Source organism: Cydia splendana, chromosome 7 (assembly GCF_910591565.1).
Source record: "Cydia splendana chromosome 7, ilCydSple1.2, whole genome shotgun sequence".
NCBI lineage: Eukaryota > Metazoa > Arthropoda > Insecta > Lepidoptera > Tortricidae > Cydia > Cydia splendana.
Genome location: NC_085966.1, coordinates 18,902,547 through 18,930,240, shown reverse-complemented (window position 1 = coordinate 18,930,240; position 27,694 = coordinate 18,902,547). Strand labels below are relative to the sequence as shown.

At 37.0% G+C, this 27,694-nt stretch overlaps 3 protein-coding genes across 3 annotated transcripts; all 3 read right to left on the bottom strand.

Moving 5' to 3' along the window:
* Positions 1–3,060: 3,060 nt before the first annotated feature.
* LOC134792246 (retinol dehydrogenase 13-like) lies at positions 3,061–5,793 on the bottom strand. Its single transcript, XM_063763510.1, has one exon. It carries the CDS (start codon positions 5,533–5,535, stop codon positions 4,585–4,587), a length of 951 nt encoding a protein of 316 aa, XP_063619580.1. The 5' UTR covers positions 5,536–5,793; the 3' UTR covers positions 3,061–4,584.
* A 5,866-nt stretch (positions 5,794–11,659) lies between these two features.
* Positions 11,660–13,101, bottom strand: LOC134792534 (retinol dehydrogenase 11-like). The gene has a single exon (XM_063763799.1). It carries the CDS (start codon positions 12,817–12,819, stop codon positions 11,857–11,859), a length of 963 nt encoding a protein of 320 aa, XP_063619869.1. The 5' UTR covers positions 12,820–13,101; the 3' UTR covers positions 11,660–11,856.
* Positions 13,102–18,103: 5,002 nt separating this feature from the next.
* LOC134792532 (retinol dehydrogenase 13-like) lies at positions 18,104–19,333 on the bottom strand. The gene has a single exon (XM_063763798.1). The coding sequence runs from the start codon at positions 19,177–19,179 to the stop codon at positions 18,226–18,228; it is 954 nt and encodes a 317-aa protein (XP_063619868.1). The 5' UTR covers positions 19,180–19,333; the 3' UTR covers positions 18,104–18,225.
* Positions 19,334–27,694: the final 8,361 nt, after the last annotated feature.

Below are 27,694 nucleotides of genomic sequence, written 5' to 3'. Positions count from 1 at the left end.
GGGTCTTTAGTGTTTAGGTCAATTAAATACTACTAGCCTCTCCCTATATAACATAAATTTAATTAATGTAGATGAGGGACAAATTATGTTACCTATCAGATTTTACCTAAAAAATATAGGTAATTTTGCAACGTAAAAATACACTCCATGCTTCATTGTGCCAAAATTACCTGCCAAATAATTTTACTGTCTACCGAGTAACCGAGCTCATACATATTCTTAATAGTTTTCCCATAATTTATATATAGTCGCCCATTAAGAAAGATTTATCGGTAACTTAAGATAAGAATGAAGGACGACGCATAGATTTTTTGCATAATTGCTGTGGATTTGCAAGCAAAGTATATATCTAAAAAAATATTCTGAGCGTTTGACTACAGGACCAGGATACCTAGTCACAAAAGGCATTCGGCGGCTTTTATTCAAAAAGGTTTTTCCACTTTTTTATTTATTACATATAGATTAATTTACTTTATATCGCGTTATGTCAAATATTATTTGTCTGATACTACAAATTAGACATACTAAAAAAATAATCAGAGTTTTATAATATGTACAAAGTTGTGGAATCATGTAAAGTAAAGTCTCAGTAAAGTAAATAAATAAATAAATCCAAAAAGTTTGCAGACGGTTCAACCTCCATCACGCCGGCGACAGGTCGAAAACAGACAAATTATTAAAATTAAATTAAAGCATAAGTAATAGATGAACCGTAGACGAAATATAATAAAAAAAACTCGTTGAGTGTGCCATTAAGTAGGTATTATTGTTAAGCTTAGTGATCGTTGCCAAATAAAATTAAGGAATTTGAGCATAGAGTATTCAACAAGAACACTTGTTGTGTTTGTGCAGATTCGATGTTTAAAGGTAACTACCCTAGAAGTTTCTGCAAAAAAAAATGTTTATAATCGATGTTTTTAAATGCGTACATTTTTTACAAATAGGTAGGAACCACGATGCATTTGACTTCGCCAAGGACAGAGAGGAGACACAAGTGGCGAAACAGCATCAGAAGCAAATTGATTCCGCGAGGGATCAACCCTCAGTAATGAAAAGGATCACTCCCGTCCCCATACTTACGTCCCCTACGTAAATTCACGCCCAATTTAAGGTACCTACACAGTTTATTAGATTTTCTTATTAATGGTATAACTTTTATGAACCTGCCCACTTATTTCATTTGCACTATTATAACAATTCTGGCAAAAGTGACTAAATCATTCTATTACGAAAATAATAACCTACAAATCATTGACATAATAATATTACAGAGACATATATAATACTGAAACATAACATATCTTTAAAATTCTCTTTTAAAATACCAGAAATTTCGCTCGCAGAAATTCGCGAAACCTGAGCTTACACTGCAGTATTTACTCAAATTGATTTTTAAATAAATATGCTCCGTAAAATATTCCGAGTTTAATGAAATCTTGTAAAATACGAACTAAAACATAAACGATGTCATATTCAGAAAGCGGGGTATTAAATAATTTACCATGTTGCCTTTTGTGTGACCGGATATAGAGGCCAAGGCACGCAAACGTGACAGAAATGGGTCAGGTTATTTTTCTACAAAAGCACACTACAGCCAACGTGCCTTATAGACTGAGCTAATTTGAAATTGCCACGAGAACTTTTAGGCGTCCGTTAGGGATTAGTATTTCATTTTGATGACTAACAGTATTTTTTCTTAAAAAAGCAAAGGTTCGCGTACTTCATGGTTAATATGTAGTCATGAATAAGACTACAATCTATGTTTTAAACAAGTAATAAAAAGGTAAAGTTTAGACATGCCTTGAAATTAAAGAGGTTACCTATTTATAAATCATTCTGGCTTCAAAGTACTTACTTGAGTGACTTATTGCTCGAAGTAAACTGTAGGCGATTTACTGACAAGTAGGTACTCTCTAATCTCTATAACTCTTACTTTTAGTATGTATATTGAAAGACAGTATAGGTATTTCAATTCGTGTGTTTCGATAGAAGCTAAAAAAAAGTATAAGAAAAATTGGCCAAAATCGTTACCTACATCGGACGCGTCACATCACAAATGTAGTATGAGTATGACGCGTCCGTCAATCTGCCACCGTGATAGGCAGGCATCGGGTATGTACATCCGACAGCACTACATGATTTTGCGATAAAACTCGCTGCGAAATTCCTGCGAATACCACTACTCACTTTTCCAACCGCGTATCTCCCGCCAGCGTGATTATCAAAAATGAACCGTAACATCAAGAAATAATGGACTTGATCGTTAATTCGTTTGGGAGAGTTAGGAAAGGCTAAAACAACACTCAAAATGCCTGCTGACAGCCTCCACAAATCCGGAACACTTGCTATTTTCTCCGCAAGTCGTAAAGACGCAAGTGAGCTAAACCCTGAAGGGCCCTGGTACGTTTTGGTTGCAAGGTAGGTTGGGTTGCCAGAAGTGAGCTTTGTTAAGTGAATATAACATGGTAGGTTCGAAGTAACATACTGGAAATTACATTTAAGATTTATTTATGCAATCTATAAACTATTTTGATATTTTTCCTTAATTTTCATACTTACAAATACCTACTTAGGTAGGTAACTACATACATACATGACCTCGAAATAAAAACTTATTTAAACTTTCAGATGATAACCATGAGCAAAGTTTTTGAAGAGACCTGGTGAAGTACCTATTTATATTTTAATTTACCAAACTGAAACAGGAAAAACCAGTAGTACCTACCAGAAATTAAAGATCAGAAAATAATACATACCCATGTATAAAGAAAATAAAAAATCACAAAAAGATAACAAATACATATTTATAAACTGATAAATGTATTTTTTTTTATTAGTAGGACAGTTGTATTAAACATGTATGTATTTATAAAGCCTAACGCCTACGCAAATATCATTTACGTACGCATCATCGGCCCGATTCGAACTTAAAGGGGCCCACTGATTAACAGTCCGCCGGACGGTATCGGCCTGTCAGTTAGAACAAAAGTTTGTCAGTTCCGAACAACTGACAGGCCGATACCGTGCGGCGGACTGTTAATCAGTGGGCCCCTTTAAGATACGTCTATCTTAAAGTTCGAATCGGGCCGCATGTCTGTGTAGTAGGTAGTAGTAGTAGCAACCATGACCTTGTACTTAATCTGACCTTTTTCAATAAACTCTTCTTCTTCTTTTTCAATTACAACTAATATGTCAGTACTTAAGTATGCAATACGTCAATGTGTACAACCTGTTTTGTGAAGTATTCAACTTGCTTTAATTTTAGAATATCAAACTCCCACCGACATTGGTAAGTAAATACTCCTTACAATTATGTTTCTACAATGAACACTTTACAAGCAACACTAGTTCCTACAAGACAGCGTTTGTTTTCATAAATCAAGTTTTGTAAATTTCCTCCAATACCGTAAAACGGGGTGAAAAGACACGATTTTCAACTTTAAGGACGATTTTCGCCAATAATCCAAATGATAAAAGTAATAATTTTGATATCATATTTTGAGTCTTGGTTAGTTCTTCAATTTTGCATTTGTGAAATAAATTTTTACCTACCCAATTCAGAGAAAATCAAAGAAAACTACCTGTTTCCTCCATATCCTTAAAACGGGGTCGATAGACACAAGAAAGGGGTGAATAGAAATATTAAGTTTTAGCTGTCATAGGCATCGAATTTGGTCATTATTATGTGGATTCTCTATTGGCAAATGGTATATATATCTGTTAAACAGCTATTTAACACAAAAATATTTTGTCGTGTCTTTTAACCCCCAAGGCGTCTCTTTACACCCCTTTGTTGTATCTAATCACCCCCTATGGCGTAACTGTTCACCCCATATGCGTGTCCACTGACCCCTTTATCACGTAAATTTGCTTGTTATTGGTTTTTTGCAAAAAAATGCTTTATTATAGAGAAAATTAGTGATATTATTTATTATTTAGGTACTACAGATACTATATTACCAGGTTAGCTAACTTTTACTTAGTTAATGTCAAAACATTTACCGCTAGAATAAAGTTCAGACAGGCTTCATTTCTTACCTTGGCGAGACCTTACTTTAGAGTCAAAAAAATCTAACTTTTAGGCAGTTTGATTAAGTTATTTTGGTATCAATGTAGAGAATAAATAGTCTACTTTATACGCATTCCAAAAAATCTAATTTTAGAGATGTACGTTTTTAAATATAACAACTTGAAAGAAAAAGTTCAAAATTTCTCTATTCACCCCGCGATTTCTGTTCACCCCGTTATACGGTAGTATTTTTTTAATGTAAGTAATTATTTGTTCACGTATACCTATATTTATCAAAATTCTTATGAAGTATAATTATACTTATCACAACTAACTTCCGAGGGCGCACGGGGCGTACCCCAAAAACTTACACGTGTATATCATTTATTGGATACTAAATAAATAATAAATGATATGGAAGCGATATTCATGTATTCAGTTTCACTTTATTCCTAGTTATTATATACTTATAATTTTGTATTTATTGTCATCATAATGTTTAAGTCTTAATAGCTCTTTGAACAACATAGTTCCTACATTAATAACTACCTATATAACTCATAACACTAATTGAATCAGTCTGCCTCAGAATATTTGACTAATCTAGCGGAATGTGTCCAAAGTTTCTTCGCAATATCTAGATCCTGTGAAATCTTAGACGGTTGTTTCGGTTGGCAGTTACTGAAATAGCGGCCGCTCACCCCGTTCACCTCGGGTGACACCGCCAAGTGAATGACGGTTTGTGACGCTTCCACCGGACTCTGAAACATGAACCCTATTCCGTTCTCGACCACAGTACGCACTATCGCAATCGGTATATTCCGAAATATATTAGTCGCCGCGATCCCCGGGTGCACGGCGTTCACGGTCACTTCGGTGTCTCGCAGTCTCTCACTCAACTCCAGTGTTATCAAATTAATATACAATTTACTATTCGCATACACTAGGTAATCACTCCAGTATTTTTCCATGTTAAGGTTATCGAAATCCATTAAACCGTACTTGTGAATAACGGAGGATAGGTTTATGATTCGACTCGGTGCTGAGGCTTTCAGCTTCGGTAGTAACAGGCAGGTCAGGAGAAAAGGTCCAAAGTAATTGACTTGCATGCCGACATGGAGACCGTCTTCGGTTTTGTAGTTGCCGAGTCCCCCGGCGCCCGCATTGTTGATCAGGACGTCGATACGTTTCTCCGTCTTCTGTATGTGGTCACTGAATTCCTTTATAGAGCGGAAGGATGACAAATCCAACGGTACGTAGTGCACGTCGGTATTCCCGGAGAATTTGATGATTTCTTCCTTGGCAGCCGCCGCACGGCGAGCGCTCCGACACGCGAGGATCACTCGCGCTCCTCTCTCTGCCAAGTTTTTCGCCGTCTCCAATCCTATACCGCTGTTCCCGCCCGTCACAATCACTACCTTGCCGACCATGTGAGCGCTCGACCGGCAAATTGCATGTGTAAGTTTCTGATATATTTTAATAGTGGACACTAGAACCGCAATAGCGGCTATTATTAAAAAGTACATTTTAAAACTGCACAGAGTGCACGCACACGCGTCGTCTCACTTTAAAGCAAGCGGAGCAGACTACGTTATTAAGAAAATGAAGTAAAGAGGTCACGATAGTGCGCAACGAACACGATAAACTAGTGCTCTTATCTGCTCATGCTTGAACGAACGTGTGCTGCGATAAAGAAACCAATCTGATAGACTATGAGGTAGGTGGAAATAAATCGTTTGATCACATCGATTGCGTTAATACTTTCGTTCGATAAGGACCAAAATTAAAAACGGAATCTCAATTAAACATATATTTGCGTGATTTATTCGAATGGTGCCGGATGTATTGGGTGGCGTGATATCGCGGCATCGATGGTAGGATGGCGGACGTCCGCCGCGCTCGTATCACGATGTTTTCCGGTATTGGGAAAACTTTAACCGACAATTTGCATCGATGGAATGGTGCTGCAATTACTTGCACACGAACGTTACAGATGTTTATCGGCTTACTCTGATAGTTTTGGCGTCATGAGATTCCTGTAAGTACATATGAAAATTATAAAGCAATGTCTGTGGCAGAGCGTTTGTTCGATTTCGATACACTATGATGGTTTTAATAGGTAAATAATCCTTTATATACGGGCATACCAGCGATGTAGTCGGCACACAGCAATAATAATTATAGTAAGAAGAACATGTATGTAGGTATGCTTCGATAAAATAAAATACAAAGAATACAATGTAAACAAATAGTTATCAGTAGACTAAAGGTTGATAATTAAGAAGCGACCTTTTCCAACCTTGACGTGGTTATTTTATTAATTAGTGATCGAGATATTACTTATTAGGAAAATAACCATTTTACACATATGCACTAATTACAGACACATGCGGCAAATTAATTTTGCCTCTTTCAAAATAATGCCATTGAGTTCACTTTACTTCAATTAAATTAAAATAGTATATAATAATTAAGGTTCTCTTCTTGAAGATACTACTATGAGTCACAATTAAATAAACTGAAAACACCAACAACCCAGGAACAAAAATATCACACAATTTAATCAACGGGGAAAGGAGCTTCATAGCCAGAGCTACTGTTTAGTACCTACGAAGTCTATGCTACGGTATAGAAGGGCTTGTATCTTAAAAAAACTTGTAAGTAAGTATACTACGGCTTGCGTACATATTTATACTGAAATTATGCCAAAAACGCAACTGCTTACACGTTTATAATAAAAAAAAGCAAATCGTCCAACGAACCAGATGCAAACAATATTTACGGAAGCGCCATTTTGGCAGAAATCCTGACATTTCCATACGTAGTCATTTTGTCGGGGGTACAAAAAGGTCACTTCCAAGGGAATATGCTAATCTTGTTAATTAGTGGCGTCTGCCGTCCTTCCGGTTCCTGTGTGGAGAAAAATGCGCTGGCTGCGCCTGAGTTATGGGTTTCATTAATAACGTCCGCACTTCTGCCTAACCGCCTATTTGCAGCCCCTAGCTACTGGCCGCCCTCTTGAAAGCAGCTTAGCCGCCAATTGTTTTCTAACACCATTTTACCATTTTTTTGTCCGCTTCGTTTAGTGACAGTGACTGCCTACAAAACTGGTGGTATTGGTGGTCTTATGCTACATAAAGGAAATTAGACAGACAGACAGAGTCGCGCCGTAAGGATTTCTATTGACCTTTTTGGTACGTAACCCTAAAACTTAACTGAATACTCAATCGTCAACTTTTGACAAGCACAGTAACCGCATAATGTACGGTCAGCAGCAGAAGTTGCTAAGCGGGTTACTTTGACACGCTCTTGGTATCTTAAAAATAAAGTCGCGTCAAGATCATTTTGAACACCTCACCCGCTTAGCAACTTTTGCTGCTGACTGTACAGAGCCGTACAGCGCCTTCTGCATTCGATGTGCATTTGGAAGCACGTTTTTGTCATAGACTTCACACAACTACCTACTTAATACAATAAATTAATCATTGATTTAGCATGAATTGAATATGTCATATGTCATATGTCACAATCAGTCATTTGTTGAGTAGCTAGAGAGAGTGAGACTGACTTATGTTTTATTTTCGCTTTAGGGCCGGTACAGACGGACTGCAGCCCGACTGCAACTTGTATGGGAACTGCACGCCGACTGCACGCCAACTTCGACGTCGGCGTGCAGTTCCCGTACAAATTGTAGTCCGTCTGTATCAACCCTTATTCCCATTTAGATTTTAATCCACAGCCCTAAAACTATTACAGTGTTAAAACTTTTAAAATCGATTCTAATTTATTCAATAATACCTGCCCGGCTTAGAAAGTTAGGACTACTGCCTTATATAGGATGATTCAGGAGACGTGAGCAGGACTTACACTGCGCATTTCGTAAATTATAAGCAACTGTTTCGTATCAGTATTAGTGAGGTTAACGTTAATTTTCTAGTCGTGTTGAAAAAAAAAGTTATTAATTTATTTACGACATGCATGGTCACCCTACAATTAGAATACTAAACTATACCGATATTCTGTGTCAAATTGAATGTCATCACTGTCATCACGGTCTTGTTATTTTTGAAAACTCGTATCTCATTCATGTTTGACAGTTTATTTTCTTCGTAATCAAAATGCTGTCATTACGGTTAAAGAGGTTTTATGTTTATTAATTAGGTCTTGTAGTGACCATGATTGTAGAGAAATAAATTTGCCCTCACCAAAAAGTTAAAAAATAGGAAAAAGTGTGGTTGTTTCACTTAAATACGAAGGTGATCGATCAATTATCAGTTACTGAGTGTCCAGGATTAGTCCTGCTCACGTCTCATGAATCATCCTGTATACGAAATTACGAATAAACAGTACATGCTCAAACGGTGTTGCCTTACCTAATATACTATAGGTAAGTATCTATACATACAATGTATCGTTCTACTGGCAATTTGCTAAGAACAATGGATAGAGGTCGCCCATTAACTGAGAAAGAGCCGTAGTGGGCCGTAGTTAGCAAATTGCTATTGCCTATTTATAGATGTGCACTTACGAAAACCGTTCTAACAATCAAATGGAAATGGTTTAACAGTTAAACTTTAACTATATCGCACTTTAATTCACTTCACGATAAAATACATGAATCGGCAACAGAAACTCAAGTAAGTATCGATTATCTAATATTTATATTTCGACTTATCCTTTATCCATTTAAGGCTTAGAAAGAACTCCACAGAAGAGGGGTTAAATCAGTCACTTAATGCGGTGTTTTTTTTTTAATTTATGGGTAGTATGATATTACTTTATATTATATTTAAATAAGACAAACCAGCATTCCACGGGCTGTCCCGGACAAACGCATTTTATTTCCTGTGTTGCGACTTTTTTTTCGGCATTTAAAGCAGGCGATTATTTTGCTGTGCATATTTTTGACCATAATTCTTAAACTCTTATACCTGCAAATCTGAAAATTCGCGTTTGTACGGGACAAACGTTAGACAATTTCATGGAATGCCCCCAAAGCGATCTATTTACAGAGTAATACGGCATCTGGCAATTACGCAGGTACGCAAAAACGTACTAGCGATAATTAATTACTTATATGGAGATGGGAGAAACGCAACCTTAGCAATAAAGACGTGCAGATCATTTTTGGCACTTTATTTTACGTGTTACTAATATATCTATACTAGTAGTAAATTTTAGCTTGCGTGAGAATCAGTGTAGATCATTGATTAAGTAAGTACCAATTAAGCATCAACATAAATGTATTTTAGCAATCAATCGAGAGAATCAAAGTATACTTAGCGACTAGCCTAATGATAAATTTATATACCTATTAGCGATAATACGACGATGTTACCTTTTTCTAGTTAAGTGTAATAATTACTATGTATGTTATCAAATTATGTACACCTGCACAGATTATCTAATCACGTACAGTGGTATGGTATATATAATATCAATAACGCCTGCTTTGTCCAAGGCCTTGATTAATACATTAAATATTCATAAGTAAGCTCCTCGCCGTGGTCTAATTGCGATAATAGTTGTAGATAATAAGATAATCCGTGCCAGTAATATTATCAGGAGTGCCTGCGCCATACGATTATAATGTCATTGCAACACAATTGCTATTGAATAAAATCAGGCACTTTTACTAACGAAGGTTAAAAAGGACTTGTTTATTTATTTGTCGGGGCGTGACTCCAGAAGGACATATTGCAGCGTTACAGTTCATAGTTTTAGACGCCTGTATACAATTGATTAGCAATGTTTGGCTACTAGCAATGTTTGCTGTTTGGAAGTTGTAACGAAATTCATAACGTAGAGAGTAACGCCGTCTATTGGCGTATTGTTGAACTAAGATGACAGGTAGAAGGCTTTGGAACGTCAAGAGGTTTCTCTTGGGTGAAGGTAGGCACGAGTTGGCATTTTTGTCGTTATGTTGGTAGACTGGTCAAGCAGGTTGACCAACTTGACGTTGAGGCGGGAGGACTGGAGCAGCGAGGCTCCGCCGCTGGTGGGCAGTCTTGATCGGACCGCGCTAGAGATCGGACGTACTCGTTAGCCAACCTCGTGCCTAACTCGCCACGTTCCTGAAGGCTTATACCTGAAGGATTATTCTGAAAGCTTATAGAATTCAACGTTCTTTATCCATTTAGCTAAGTGTTTTATTCCAAGTGTTATTTTGATTTCTTATGTTTCATTAGAAGCTTACTTTTGTGAAATAAAGAAAGGATGTGTTGTTTTAAAAGGATGTGATCTTTTATTTTACAAGAAATCACTGTGAAGTAATACATTGAGGTACTATGCCCACTGCCGTCGCCCGTGCCTCCGTCATATTTATTATAGTTTTGAACATTCATATGCAATACTAACTATGAACTATGCAATGGCTTACAATATAATATACTGCATACCAAACTCGTTAATATAATAGTAATAGGCACCTTAAGGTTTCAGAGTAAAATAGTAATAACTGTGACACACGGACGCAGGTAGAGTCGGACCAAGCTAACTCTGCGTCGCATTTGCACTGACAAAGTGTAGTAATGTCATCACTCATCAATAATGTCAAATTTCTGTAAAAAAAATGATTTGTTCTATTCAAGTCTGTACACTTAGACGGGCTCTACAGATAGACCACAGATCACTTCATGTGTCTGTGAGACAGATGGACATGAAACGGGCATGGGGTTCCTGTTTATGCATTTATTCCTATAAATTATAATAAATAATTAAATTAAAATAAATTTATTTTTATTTAATACCAACAAAGGATCAATTTCGTTAAATATCAATCAATCAAATCAATAATGAGTAGGTAAATGATTTGGTTCTGTATGGAATATAAAATGCATTAAAATATTGAAAAAATAAAGCATACAAAATGGATTAATATATTTTTAGCTACCTAGTATTATATACAACTGTAACCACATGCTATAGGTAGGTACACCACCGTAAATGCGGTCAGCCTGATTGTTCATTCTGGCGCAGTGATTGGGGTCCATCAGATTGCTCTCTTGGGACCTCGGCTTTCGCGAATTCGCAAGATTTTTTTTTATTCCATCGTGGTGGCAAAAAAACGTACGGCCTCATTATGGTAATGAGCCAGGTCGTAGCAATGTACACGGACCTCTTTCCTTTTACTGTGCTTTTAGGTAATTATAATCCTAAGTAGGTACGTACGTAAGTACGTTCGAGTATGTAGTAGAATCTCTCTATATAATATTGTGTTGAAGTAAAAAGACGAAGTACCATTTCTAGTTCAAGCACAGTTCATGGCCGAGGACGTAATATACCTTTAATAAAATATTTGGTATAGTCCTGTCAATTGTAGAACATTATTGAGGGCGCCACTTCCTACGTAACTGTCACATTTTTGACGTAAAATGCTTAAACATGGCAACAATGTAGCATGGTTTTTTTTTAGTTTCAGTTTATTTTATAATTTTTTATAATATGTCAATGTAGACCTTGCATTCCGGTACAGTAAACTTTACCATCGAGATCGAAAAATCCTGTTGTGTGTGCTTTTCAGAATAAATAATTTTTCTTTTGTTTTTATTTGGATCGAATAACTGCAAATCGTTCATACTAAAATGAGGGCCGGTGCGCTGAACAGCCACAGTACAGTCTGTACAGTATATAAATTTACATATTTTTAACTTAGGTAAATATAATACAGGATAAAAATCGCCTAATTAGTCGTTCTCCAAATACAGGAAGGAAATGAGGAAAACGATAATATATAAATACAAAGTCTTCCTTTTAATATCAATAATTTAATATTAAATACATAGGGGTGGGATTTCCTATAGGATAACGATGTAAGTACCTATTTAACGTTTTTCCTAAATCCAAAATTATAAATTACTACAGTCAGGCAATGAAAAACCTACTAATCTTTCAGTTTCTTCCCATAACCGTTTAGTTAACAACGGGTCTTGTGACACCTTGGAAGGTTTCGCTGTACGACAATTGCTGAAGTAGTGACCACTCACGGTTTCCAACTCAGGGGTCACCGCCAAATGCAAAGTCGTTTGAGACGCTTCCTTCGCATTCTGATACATAAACCCTACACTTCTTGCCATCACCTTTCTTACGGCATCATTAGGTATATTTTTTAAAATAGTACTTGAAGAAACTCCTGGATGCAAAGCATTCACTGTTACACCAGTATCTTTTAATCTACGAGTTAATTCTACAGTCATCATTATTAAATATAGTTTACTATTCGCGTAAGTCAATATGTCGCTCCAATATCGCTCCATGTTGAGATTGTCGAAATCCACCACAGCATAGTTGTGTTTGATAGATGACACGTTTATGATCCGGCTGGGCGCTGAAGATTTCAAAAGTGGCAACAGAAGGCAGGTCAAGAGAAAAGGTCCGAAGTAGTTGACCTGCATACCGACTTGCAGTCCGTCTTTAGTGACGTGATTGCCAAGGCCGAATGCGCTGGCATTGTTGATAAGTATGTCGAGGCGTTTCTCTGTTCTCGTTATGATCTGGCTGAACTGTCTTACGGATTGTAAGGAGGATAAGTCTAGGAGTCGGCTGGTGACGTTCGTGTTGCCGGTGGTTTGTATGATTTCCTCAACGGCAGCAGCTCCACGGCGAGTGCTTTTGGTTGTGATGATGACCCTGGCGCCGCGCTGGGCCAGACCTCGCGCTGTCTCCAAGCCAGTGCCACTCGTACCTCCAGTCACTATCGCAACTTTGCCGTCCAAACGCGCACTGGATTGACACACGCCGCATGTAAGTCTTTGGAACACTTTTACACTAACAACCGTCAGAGTTGTTATGGCTAATATCGTCCAAATCATTGCGGAAATTTAATGACATTTGCTTGTGTAAAAACACTGACGTTAAATTACTCTGTATCTAGCCACTGGTGATCACGAAATACGGAAACTAACTAATTGTTTCCAAGTTTTGTGTCGTCTTGACTAAAATAATGTCACTGTGTTGTATTTTGGTCGATCCTAAACTAAACTCGCTGCTCAATCGTGCGTACGCACCGACGCCGTTGGCAGTGACAAGGTTACATAACGAATGCCATTCAATTATTATGGCGCCTGATGTATTGAAACTAATGATAATAGTGCTAAAAAAACGACATACTGGTATTTTATCATAAACAAACTCTTAAATTAGCAATATAGAAAACTGGTAAGGAAGTCGTAGCTATAGGTCAAACATATCTAAAAGAATCACCAATATCACGAGGTAAATGACCTATGTTATTTTTATTTACACGGGCAGAAAGAAAATAACCAAACTTCTTTCATCTCCGTATTTACCCGAACTTCATGATTACTTCAATCAATTTGCTACTAAGAACTGAGTGAGTCACCAAAGATATAAAGTGTAGCAGACGTTACGAAATAGTACCTTTTTACTTAGAATTTTGAAGAATAGGAAGGTACATGTCATACTTACCTTATAAGCACATTACACTTATGTAATGTACCTACATATAATATTGAGCACCTTGTTCAGAAAGCTTAGCCATAAAAATGCCAGCGGGATAGAGTTGTGATAGAATTAGAGATGGGTAACTACCCGGGTAAATACCCGCTAAACTAATTACGAGAAGGTTTCTTTAACCTGAAAAATGAAAATACCCGCGTATTTACCCGCGGGTAGGTAAATATCGGGTATTTACCGGGTAAATACCCGCTCTCGGGTAGTTACCCATCTCTATACGTAACTGTCACATTTTTGACGTAAAATGCTTACACATGGCAACAATTTAGTATGGACATTTTTGAGTTCCATTTTATTCAATTTCTACTATTTCATGTCGCACTATAGGCGGCAATGGATCAAAAATCGCCTGGATGTATTGCAAGGTCTGTGGAGCCTTTGACTGTTAGATTTTTAGAGGTGAAGTTCGATTTTAACATATCAGTCCAATTATGAAAATCGTGTAAAATCATTCGATGGCTTCCGGAAATGTTTTAAAACGCTTTTAATATACATTAGAAAGATGAAAATAAAGACTACTTATGAATGATAATAGTAAAAAATTGTGCAGTATCACAACTTGGGAAGCTCATGAGTCAAATACAGTTATTTTTAGGACAAAACTGTATATAACCTTTTTTGTAGAAAATTATGTCTACTTTAGTTTGTACATACAACACTTTTCGATATTAATGACAGATTCCAAGAAATATGAAAAAGTTCACTTTTACCCCCCTCCCCCCAACCACAACCCCCGCCGACCGAAGTTGGAATGTGTATTATCAACGTATAAGTACGATAAAGTACTCAAATCTAAAAAAAAAATACTCTTATGACGGTCTTTTTTTAATATTTATCTAAATTGTACTAAAAATTCCTTAGTTACAACTGCAGGTTTCACTAAACCATTTCATTTTAAATCACACACAATACTTACAACTATTAACTCGGTTTATATCTCCACTTTAACACAAATCGACATGTGCAACAAGAAATGAATCTACCCGTCCATTTGGGTAGATACGGGTAAATACCGGGTAGATGGGTATTTACCGGGTATTTACCTGGGTGGGTAAATTGGGTAAATACCCGCGACCCATCTCTAGATAGAATGTAATTTTTTTTTATAAATATTATCAAGGAGTAAAATTTATACGCTTTTGGGTGCCTGTTAATCTATGTATCTGAACTGACTTATCTAGTGTTTAGATACCTGTTGCCCACATGGTCTTCCATAAAAAATACATGATACAATAATTGACATGTTTTTTCATTTTAATCAATACACTGTGTTCTCATGTGTCACCACTTAAAAGCAATGCCATTATTACTGATAGTGTCTAGACCGCAATTGCATATTCATATCTTATGCAAACAAGTCAACACCTCCCAGCCGCCAATCCCGAGAAATCAGGTCGATAGTTATACCAAAGTGGCAATTATTCTGTTACATGTGTTAAATTTCCTTTGAGACTGAGACTGTATTAACTCCGAGTTTGCCGTTTGACGTTTTACTAACGTCTGAAGCATTGAAGAGGTCTCTACTTCCATTAAAGGCCCGCAATTTGACGCATCAGATCACATCAAACGATGTCATTATAACGGGGGCCCAGGGAGGCGTGCGATTTTGAACGTTACCTTAATTTCGTTGCGTAAATAATCAAATAAATATACTTACCTATGTTAATTGCTGCGACCTGCCGGTCAAACGGAACTGGCGCCCCGTCTATTATGCTGGGTTACAGCGGTGTTACGTTTGTAAAAACGTCACGTTGGCTCTGTGTACGTACCTCACTTAAAAAACAACTTGACTCGTTTTAATCAAGTAACAATAATTTAATTTGTATTTTCAGAAATAGGTAGGTGAAACACACGAATTTGGAATGTACATAACAGTCACCTGTTACTCTTCGAAGGCCGCAAAAATAAATATGACACGCTCTTACGGCTCTACAAATAAGATAGTGTCAGATATTTTTTTTGGCCTTCGAAGAGTAACATATTATTTCAGGTGACTGATTTGAACTTATACGAGTACGACTTACAGAAAACACTTCCCAGTTACTGGAAGCAGCAGCCGCTGAGGCAGCAAGGCCTCATTGTCTTGATTGACAATTGCTTACGTTTCTTAAAACGCAGAGTGGGGACCTACAAGCTACAAGATCGAGGTGGTCAAGATCGCTAAGAATTGCTGGATGAGAGCAGTACGCGACCGGCCTATGGGATATCGTTGAAAGGCATTTTCCTGTAGTCTTTGTCCTATGAATGAAATGATATCCATATCATGTCTTGTGTTTGAACTGAAGCGGCAAACAACGAGAAGCAATAGTAAGTATGGGTAAACCCCCATTTAGACGGTTTAAGAACTTGCATGCAATTCAGATTCTTACTACAATGATGTAACGAAAATAACATGCAAGTTCTTGAACAGTCTAAATGGGGCTTTAGAGAGAGAGAGATTAGAGAAAATAAAACCGTGAGCGCCATTAAAATAGGTATTTAAAATTTTTAATCAATAAGTTTTTTTACCGATATGTTATCAACTTATCACTCGCATTTCATTTCGATAGCATTGAACACGGACAAAGGTTGACAAATTGAAATAAAGACTTAAGGTGTATTCGGGTATTACCGAATGTCGGATAATTCCGAAATTCAGATGAAAATCACCCTTAATTCCATCATAATAAAAGTCTCTTTCGGAATTATCCGACAGTTTTCGACATTCGGAATTACCCGAGTAAACTACTTAATTTTTAAGTTCTGCTGGTGATTCACCTAGACTACCTAGAGAATCAATCAATTACTTAAAAGCAATGGTCTGGTCCTGGTTTTTCTGTACTAATACCCCTTCGTGGTTAAATCTACCTATACTTGCACAAAATGCAAAACATAGGCCATTCAGAATAGCCACTTTCGGTCAGTAATTGCCGCTTCCCGAGTTACGAGCAAAACTTCAACAATAATAGGACTTTAACGGGCCCGTAAAGTCCGTAAACCCCCGACTCCGCTCAGTTTTCCTCACAACTCGATTATCTAACAGCTAATTAGCCAAGCACACCTTAATTAGTCTTTTATACTTCACTAAGTTATTCATCGTTTTTGAAGGAGTTTTTATTATCGCTGAAAAGCGAAGAGGAAATTAATTATAGATGTTGACGGGCTTCCTACGATGCGTCTCGATAGGGTGACGGTGAATAAATTTAGTATAATATTCGTTAAAGGTGAGGTTTAATTCTGTAATTAGTAATTATTCACCCCCGCTCTATACAAAATTTGGATTCGATACTGACAAAAAAGTACGAATAACTTTTCAATATTCGGCTAATATTCGTAAAAACATAAACGCTGATATTTAGAGAATACAAATATTCGTATTCGTATTCGTTGCATCACTCATTTATAGACTTAGGGCCAGTTGCACCAACCACATTTGACAGACTGATCAACGTCAGCCGGCGCGCCCCGGCGCTTTACTATGAAACTTTCCATACATAAAAATTTAGCGAACTCTTTAACGATACGAACAGTTTGGTGCAACCGACCCTTAAGGGGCCCACTGATTAACAGTCCGCCGGACGGTATCGACCTGTCAGTTAGAACAAAATTTTGACAGTTCCGAACAACTAACAGGCCGATACCGTCCGGCGGACTGGACTTTCGTGATTTTATTGATGGACAAGCTTTGGTGACTTACGTCAACTTACGTGGGAACTAGATTATTAAGGACATAGCTATCTACTTGAAAATAGGCAATTATTGCAGACACGGAGATTTTAAATAAATTAAAAAACATGCCTGCAAGACCTAAGTAGTACAATTTCATACCATCGCCATACTTGAAACCTGGTTTGATATTTTCCTTTGATTAAATATTCTGTTAGTTTCGTTGTACCAATGACTCCTTATTTAAATAACGAAGGCGCATTTTACTCGGGCCTAAATACTTTTCTAAGGGAATATATAATGATTGCTAGACAATTCTACAGATGTAGCGCATAATTGTTTTTAATCGTATTTTCTCGAAAACGTTCGTATTTGTCATGCTACTTCAGTCAACCTCAGTACTTTTTGTACCGAGACCGACTGAAATAGCAAGACACGTTCGTAGGTTTCCGTGAAAATGCGATGGAAAACAATTATACACTACATCTGTACCAAGAGCGTGGTTCGATATACACTCTTTATTTCTTTTGAAGATAATAAATATAAACCGTAAAAAATAATAATCAATATTGAGTAGGTATACGTGATACTAATAACTGATGACAAGCAAATGGTGGTTGACGGTGCTTTATAAATCTACTACTATTTCTAAACTGTTCAGTGAGGACGTGCAGTGACGGCAAAAGAAAATGGTAGAAAAACACAAATTTAGAAGTGCTATTATATAGTACCTGAACTACTACCTACAACAGCACACTTAAATGATTCTCTTCGTAAATTATGAGTTGTAAAGGATTGCAATATAGCACGATTTATTTTGATAGATCAATTAACTATTAAAAACACATTATTAGACATTTAACACATTCACTGCCCCCAACGCACATGTGCGTTCACCGTCATACAAGTTTGTTCCTAGGCCACACCCCCTGGCAGTGAATGCGTTAATGGTTGCTGTTCTCAGTTGTACTTATTGATTATTATGCAACTACTTATTTATTAACTTTTGGACACTAGCAAATCTCATTAAAAATATATCATTCACAATTCTACTGACACTGACGTAAACAATCGCATTATTTTAATATGATAATTGACTATGCAGTTTTTAATTTAACCAGTCTCTCCGATTCTTCCCAAAGTTTTCGAGCCAGTTCAGTATCTTGAGCTTGTTTGCTCGGTTTTACTTCTCTGCAGTCTCTAAAATATCGGCCACTCGTACCAGAGAGTTCCGGCGCCACGGCTAGGTGGATAGAGGTCTGCGCTCCTTCCCACGGCGTTTTACAAAATGGCTTCAAGAAAAACAAAGAGGTACTCATTAGCCGGTCGTGTGCTGAAATCCCTGTTGCGATAATTCCAGGATGTAAAGCATTTACCGTCACACCCGTTCCTTTTAACCGCCTTTCCAATTCTACTGTCATCAAGATGTTACACATCTTTGTATTACAATACACTGTGATTTTACTGTAGGTTTTTTTAGTTTCCTTTTCTGCGTTTAGATTATCGAAGTCAATAACTGCCCCCATGTGTGCGACCGATGAAACATTTACTATGCGACTTGGTGCTGAGGATTTAAGTAGTGGAAGTAACAAATTGGTCAGGAGGAAAGGTCCGAAATGATTAGTCTGCATTTCTAGAAGTAGTTCATCTTCAGTTTTCTCGAAATTTGACCCATAACAGCCTGCGTTGTTCACAAGGATGTCGAGACGTTTTTCGGTTTTGAGGATATTGTCTGCGAATGATCTGACTGATTTTAATGATGCGAGGTCGAGGTGATGGTAGTGGACATCAGAGTTTCCAGTAGCAGCGGTTAACTGATCCTTCGCTGCGCGGCCGCGGACTTCGTTCCTGCACGCTAGTATCAGCCTCGCGCCTCTAGCCGCCAAATCCTTAGCCGTTTCATACCCGATCCCAGCATTCGCTCCAGTCACAATAACCGTTTTCCCCACCAAATGTCTGCTGCTGCTACATACACCGCTAGTCAATTTACAGTACACCCATACAACAAAAGCAAAGATCACATTTATAATTAATAAAGTGACTAAAAACATTATTCCTAGACGAGGACACTGCTTTATATAATATAATTACACTTAACTAAATAAATTTGATTTAATTACCGAAATAATCAGTTTTATATCGCAGAACACATGTTTTATCCGATAAAAAAAGATAAGTATGTCATCAACGCGTGGAATCAGTCCGCGTGCATGTGAATTACTAAACGTGCACTCTATGTGGTTTTCATCAAGTCATTAAAGATAATAATGAACAATTTTATTGGACGGTGTATATTATGATAGGTAGCACGAGTAAAATAAATAGGTCTGCTATTGTAGTGTAGTTTCACATAGTTATGTTACTTTGTACAACGAATTAGAATAACCATAGGCACAAGTCTGATAAACATCAGAGAGTGGCAAATACTTTTTCACCTCAGCAGCTCGAACAAGGGTACTTTGCTTCTTAAAAACAGTGAGCAAAATGCGATTTTGCTCACTGAGTCATTTTGTCTCACTCAGTGAGCAAAATCGCATTTTGCTCACAGATTGTGTCTCACTAAGTGAGCAAAATGCGATTTTGCTCACTGAGTGAGACAAAATGACATTCAAGTGATCTTTATAGTCATTTCAACATGCGGGGTCTAATACAAATTCGATATACTTGGGTTCTATTATCTCTGTCCCTCTAGGTATGTTCTCACTGCTTAGGGTGAAAAATTTTGTGTACTACACGAGATCAAAGTTATTTACATCTCGTGCGCTTTTGAATCCCTTACTACGCTCAAGATTCTAAATTAGATTCACTAGCTACGCTCGTGAATTTATTATAGAATCTTTCGCTTGCACGGGACTCAAAATAAGCACTCGAAGAAATATCAAACTTTGATCTCTTGTTGTACAAATAACTATTGTGCGTTGTTTAATCTGCTACTATTGATGCTGACTGTACAGCGAGCTGTAAAAGTGCATACCCACTTATGAATGAATTCTATCACGGGATTCTGTTTACTAATATGTTATGTATACGCGGTGTCATCACTACACCTTATAAAACAAAGCCCGCCCACCGCGTTTGTCTGTCTGTATGTTCACGATAAACTCAAAAACTACTAAACAGATTTTCATGCGGTATTCACTTACCAATAGAGTGATTCTTGAGAGCTGTAAGGTGTACATTTGTTAAGATTTTGTGTATATTATGTAATTAAAATATGACTCTACCCATGCGAAGCCGAGACGGGTCCCTAGTACGTACTAAAATCATCATTCTCTTGCCCTTGTCCCATTCACTTCGGGTCGGCGCAGCATGTCTTTGTCTTCCACACCTCTCTGTCGCCCGTCATTTCATCATTCACTTGCGTTCGTACTAAAATACTTACATAAAAAGTCCCCAAAACTCAGGAACTTATGTGATTGTGTTTTAACCGGAATTGGATTGAACTCAGGGAAGACGACGACGGCTTCGTCAATAAGCGCCTGTTACATGTATAAGAGCAATATAACATACCAGACAAAAAAAGTATTCCAGATATTGTGTGTAGGCGTTAATAAGTATTTACAAAAAACCAACCTCTATCAAGGACGTAGCCATTTGGGGGGCAGCTGCCCCCTTCTTGGAGGTCAAATATTATATACAGTGTATGCCCCTCCTCACCACAACTAGGCCCTTAGCGATATCAACTTACATATGTGCATATGGATAAAAAAACTGCTTATAATCTCTCATGGGAAATGAAATCTCCTCCGTCCAAAATGGAATGGAATAAAAATGTTATGAAATTATTCAAATTTTAGAAACATTTCGCAACTTACTGTGATAATCGGACTTAGCTGGCATAATAAAATTATAGTGGTTATTTTGAGCGTTCATCTCGCCTATGCTCTGTGAGCGACTGCAATAACACTTAAGGATGGGAGCTGTGGTGACGTTGGCACACCATCCACAAAGGAAAATTGTGCAACAAATTAAACTTTCACCTGAAACCCGTCGGTATCCTGGCTACACAGCATATAGCCAAATTCAATTTGATTTAATAATTTTACGTGGCATATCGACCCGGATTACTTATAGGGACCTGTATGTGCAAATTATGTGGAAAACCTTCGATGTCATCCGTGAATAAATTTTTAGATTTATGTCTTGTCCTAAACTAGTTACTTTTGAAAACAATTTCAATCGAATCCGGTGAAGAACTTGTTTAACCCTTAATCAAACGGAACACTTTTTATGAGATTTTTGAAAACTAAGAATGGTTTTTAGGTAATTTGGGTACGTAGATTACGAAAAAATATATAATAATAATTTAAGTGGGGGGGAAAGGGGGGTTTAGCGGTGGGAAATAATTTCCCGTTATCCGTTACGGACTAGCAAAATTTTGAATGAAGTGGGAAATAGTTTCCCATTGTCCGATACGGTTACGAACTTTTTACTAGTTAGTAGCTCCCCCCGGCTTTACTTGGAATTCAAGTATGATTTTTGACGTTATCTTCAAAACCGGCTTTACTTGGAATTCAAGTATGATTTTTGACGTTATCTTCAAAAATCAAAGATTTAAATAAAAGAAAAAGAAAACAACACAGGCACTGATTTTTTTGTGTACCAGACAAACGGGCATATATTTTTATTTATGAAAACCAATTAAAATTTAGGTGGAGAACAAACACTGGGAAATAATTTCCCACTTGATAAAACCAATTTTTTTGTAAATCGTAAGTTCAGGAACAAACAATGGGAAATAATTTCCCACTTACTAAAACCTTAAAATATTGGCTTAATCAAATCGTTATCACAATTCTTTTCAAGCAAAACACATGGAAAATAAGTCGAGTGTATACAGTGTATGCACTTAGAAGATTTTTTTTCGCACTTACCCTCAAAACACTACAAAAATTGTCGTTATTGCAAAAAAAATCACGACAACTGACATTGACTTTGACGTATGGTCACAAATGGCGGCCATTAGAAAAGTGTTGCCATTTTTCAAATTCAAAATGTTCCTAAGATTTTAAATCTGTATGGTTGGTATTGCTGAGTGCTGCCATTAAAAAGATAAAAAATATTTCGTAAATTAGAATGTAGTGGGAAATAATTTCCCGTTATTTGATTAAGGGTTAATTTTTTGAGTATGATCCCATGTTGATTTGATATGATAAAACTTTTTTCAAGCTCGCCTATTTTCAAAGCTCATGGAAGCCAGGTAGAAGCTAAATTATGATATTTCCATTTACATTACGTACGTATATTTAATGCTGATATCTAACATGTACATGCATGACCACAATACTTGACGAGATAAATAAAATTGGCAAATAAAATTATATTCAAAGTTAAATTATAAATCACATCGAGGACCGGGAACCTTATTTTTATATTCAAAACTTTGACATCGATGAAATATCAGCAGAACTTACAAATATACTCAAACGGCAGCAAAACGTCGAAAAATGGGGACAGCAGAGTCGGACGCCTAACTCTCGAATATACGAAAAGTTTTCTGCAGTCCTACGTTAAATTTCAACCTATCTGTTGGACCGTTTTCCGGCTCATACATATTACATAATACATTAAGTCTTGTTCAAATATTTTGCTTCCAGTTAAAAACAAAGTAGCCGGAATAATCTGAATATTTAAAATATTAAGGTGCATTGAAAAGGAGATAATTTAAAAATTCGTAAATATAAATAGGTAAAAGCAGAAGGTTTCTTACTTTTCGCTACGCTTACTAAGGCATCTTGCTTATTGTTGCTATAGTAGAAAGTGTTTCAAGTTTAGTAGATAAGTTGCCATTTTCAAAATTATCCCGCTTTCAAAGTTACCCCAATGCATGGTCTAATAAAACATGGTCTTCCATTCCCAGAGTGACACGGGCCTACGTCACAATAACATTGCCACTTTATTTCAACATAACATGTTACATGGGTACATTATACCTATGGTTAATAAGTTAAAATATTTCTTTATAATTTTATAATTTTCATTTATATGTATTTTAGCTTAAATTTTACAATAACACGTCATTTTTAATTACTCGTTAGCAATATCTTCCGATTCACGAAAGAAATTTCAGACTTTCGGGTAATTCTGTTTATACTACTGGCAACACAGGATAGCGCTGTGCACATTTGACAATTCGGATCTAGATAACTTCATGCCCTGACCGTCATCCTTGTCGAACGCGTGTTAATTGTTATTTCCTTCTCGCTCAGTGTCAGCAGTCGCAGTGTTTTCCAAACTTTTCACGCCGTAAGCTTGGTAATTAATGTGTAACTGTGAATTAGTTTTTCAAACGTTTGTCTTGTATAGATAAATAAAGTTTAATTTAATATATTAGATTTGTTTTATTTTACTATGTTTCTACATGAATAACTTAAAATTAATGCCGTTAAAATAATTTTCACCGTTGGTTAAAATTCTCCCACATTTCAAAGTTTGAGAACCTGTAAACGGCATGATGACGTAGGCGCGTGTCAGTTAGGTCATACGCGAATCTCGGAATGGAGTACCAGGCGGAGTATATTATTATACCATGCCCCAATGCACATTACCTAGGTACCTCACTTTAAGTCTTGTAACTTAGCCTACGTAACTTTATATTATGTATTTGTATACGTTAAAAATTGTAACTTTGGAGCTGTGGAGATTTTGTTTTACTCTACGTTTGTAAGAGTAGGAAGGTAGGTATATATGAACTTTTCTTTCTTCTTTTTACATTTTCATACCCCGTTAGCTTGCTCTTTAATGAAGGTAATCTTAAAGTCTGATAAACATACATCTAACTCCTACACTAATATAATAACTACGAAACTGACTCCAACTAAAATTTCCCGTTTAAAATCCCTTACCTCCAGCGCGACTGTTTACTGAGACAGACGAGCCCGAAGCCACCGCTTTTGGGCATTGCATTGCATTGCACTATTTCTTTGTAGAGGTCGTGAAGCGAATCGTCTTGGGCCAGGCGAGGCAATCCGATATTGCGTGAAGTGGAGCGTTCGCGAGCATTGTGCACTTTTATACGCTATTGTCAGTCAGCGATGCCACTTCGACTCAATGATAGCGGTATCGTATTCTTTAGAAAACACTCACTTAGGCGGGGCTATCGCATTGTGTTGTCGTCCGTGATACTTATTATTATGGAAAAGAAATAATTCACGTCCGTGTCAAAAAAACATAGACAAAAATATTTTTTTATAACACCGGACACGTGATAACTTTGGGATGCATGAAGTATGATCAGTTAAGTTAGAGTCTGTGCGGAAAGAGAAGAATGTATGGAGCCCAATATATTCCCCGACTCTTCTCTTTCCGCATAGACTCTAAGTACTTAGAGTCAGACCAAGAATAGTCTGCAGCGGATTTGATAGCCCACGCAGTGCAAGTGTTATTTTAAAAGTCAAACTTCTATGAAATTATGACGTAGAAATGACACTTGCACAGCGTGCTATCAAAATCGCTGCAGACTTTTCTTGTCTCTTGAAATTTTGAAAGGTTTTATTTCGGAAACTACTAGATGTACAGAGACAATTATAATCTCGTATTGTAGCAAATTTAGTCCACTTTAAAAACGTCCTGAGAAGGCACTATCAAAAACTAGTCCTTTAGGGTTATAATCGCCCAAATCTAAAAGAAAACCGAAATTTTCGCGGGTTTTTCGGTATTTGACAAAGTTGCGTTCGGCGCTCGAAGTCACAAACTTGTATTATTCATTGGGCCAACATCATAAATAAGTCTGCAAAAAATCGGAACTACCGGATTTGACGCAAAAGAGCTAGGTTACAAAATTCTCGGAGTAAATATCTATGGAGTAGAGACGCGCACTAATTTCTATCTGAAAAATTCTGTCATTTTTGGCGCGGGGGACGAGGTAACGCACACAAATAACGTTAACACTAATGCATTTTTAGCATGCGTCGCTACACACGCACACGACAAAATTATCAAACACTAGCAAAAACTATATTCACACAAGTACAAGAACAAACACAGACAACCCTGTCCGTGAACGAGATGACGTCAGTTCTAAGTAAACTTAGATAGTGCGAGGGACGCGCCGATAATATTGTCGATACTTTATTGACAATGAATTTTAATTTCTGCTTTTATCAATTATAATAATACAATATCAAGTCTTTGTACCAGCATTTTACTAACTTAAAATTTTTGTATTGTTTAGATTTTATTTCTAATAGTTTGTCAATTTGTTTAGGGCGAATCTTGCAAGCTGATATAGAATGATATTTTATTGTCAGTTCATTAGTTAATATTTTACATGTTGGTTTACTTCTGAAAGCAATGCAATATACTATCGAGCCTGCAGATCTAATGACAGAGATGGAACGCGGCCATAGGATATCATTTAAGGGATATTGAGTAGGGGATAATTAGTATATATATATCGGCGGTAGATCGTAAAATCGGGCATATCGAGATATTCCTAGGCATATCATGAAACGCCGCCATTTAATAATCTGCCTTTTGCATTTTTTGCCACTGCTAGTGCTGTATTCTATGTGGCATTTGGAGCAGCATGCGTAGGTACTAGGTAGGTACTAAAATCATACGCTACCCAAACACGTACTATAAGTAGGCTGTCAAGCCATTTCAATGGTTATCATTTGCTAAAATTTAGGACATCCTACTTATTCGATATGCCTAAATGTTGAGGTTTGCACGGTATGGCTGGTGGTCACTAGTCAGATCATGACATGCCGGCGTTTCATGATCTGCTTAGGAATATCACACCTTGAAGTTAGCACGATATGGCTGGTGGTCACTAGGCAGATCATAATCTGCCTAGGAATATCACTCCTTGAGGTTTGTACGATATGGGTGGTGTTCGCTAGGCATCATGACCATCTGTATATTATTCATTATGTTTATATCGATTTTACCGATATTGGTTTTTATGGTGTCCCATCACTAATATTGGTACGGTGATACCAGAGTAATAAATTAAAAGTGCCTATTTATGGAAAGTGACAGCCGTAAATACCTTAAATTAATAAAATATTTGACATGTTAAATAAAAATATATAGCTGGTTAAGCAAATCTTGTCAGTAAAAAAGGCGCGAAATTCAATTTTTTTTATGGGACGATATCCCTTCCCGCCTACATTTTTCAAATTTGCCGCCTTTTTCTACTGACAAGATCTGCTTGACCAGCTATATGTAGAAACTAAAGGAAAAATTAATTTTCAAAAAATAGTCTATCGGTAATTTTACGTTATTTAGGGGTTGTGCACAAATCACGCGAGATGTTTTCGACTACTTTTTGATCCCCCGTCCCCCTTTTCTTTATTCTTATAGATCTATTTATTTGATTAAATAGATTAGGTTAGGTTGATATGAAACTAAGGTGTTATATAAAAATAATGTGTTACACAAATTATATAATAAAAAGCAACGCAAATAGGGCGTATTACTGCAATGTTCTGCCGCCAGAGTGTAGCACTAAGCTAGCTAGTAAATTTTCTCTTTTCTCTTTATCGCTCAAATATGCAATAGTGATAGAGAGGTTAGATAACGAAATTTAATATTTCTTGTTCCGCGGCGGACCCCCAGATTGTGATGGATTGTGGTAGTCGCGCCCCCTACGCAGAGTTTCGCATAATATTTCCTATTAGAAATTCTACTCGTACCTAAATAATATTTAGAAAGTCTTCTTTAGAATTACCCTAAATTAGATCTAATACCATATCACTGGTATCACTGTCAGATTGACAATGTTTTTTAGTTATTTGCAAAGTTAATGCACTATTTGATAATATTTAGATGTAACAGTACCTACATATGATAAGAAACGTGTTCTTTTTGTAGACTAGACGTTTTCGATCTCATTTTGAACGAGAAAACGCTGCAATTCGGCATTTTCGGCTCCTATCATTCCGCTTAGACTGACGTTTGCTGAATGGCGTATGACGTGTGGCAACTAGTTTTATATAACCTCCTTGACCGGCGGCCGCGGACTTTTTGCAGAGGGGAACGCCTGTTAATGGCCGCTCCATAGATATTTACTCCGAGACAAAATTCGACAAAGTTACTGGATTGGATACTGTTTTTCGACATGTTTTCCCAGACAATAAAATATGACATTGATGCATCAAGGCGGTTTGTTAACAAGGGTCTACCGGTAAACGCGAAAATCGAAATTTTGTTATCTGCCTCTTTATCGCTCGAATATGCAAGCGTGATAGAGAGGCAGAAACCGAACTTTCGATTGTCATGTTTCACGGTAGGCCATGTGATTGACGTAGTGATGCATGACGTGTCATTGATGTTTGTTTACTGTATGTGCTAGTTGTGCCACCTACGCAGAGCTTTGCCTAATATTCCGTATTCAGAATACCATACAATGTCATTATGGTCCACATTCTGATTTATTCAGATTAGACGTGCGCGCCGCCGCCATAGAGAGTCAGCGCGCCGCCGCCGCCGGTAGTTTAAAATTCGCGCCGAATATTTTTTTATAAGACAGTATTATGCAGCGTTAAAATATGTAATAGGTTATAGACCGATAAGAAAATAGTTCATAATTATTGCGGGCGCCATTTCCTACGTAACTCTCAG

Excerpts from the sequence above, each read along its gene's own strand:
- LOC134792246 (XM_063763510.1), bottom strand. The coding sequence starts at position 5,535 with ATGTACTTTTTAATAATAGCCGCTATTGCGGTTCTAGTGTCCACTATT.
- LOC134792534 (XM_063763799.1), bottom strand. The coding sequence starts at position 12,819 with ATGATTTGGACGATATTAGCCATAACAACTCTGACGGTTGTTAGTGTA.
- LOC134792532 (XM_063763798.1), bottom strand. The coding sequence starts at position 19,179 with ATGTTTTTAGTCACTTTATTAATTATAAATGTGATCTTTGCTTTTGTT.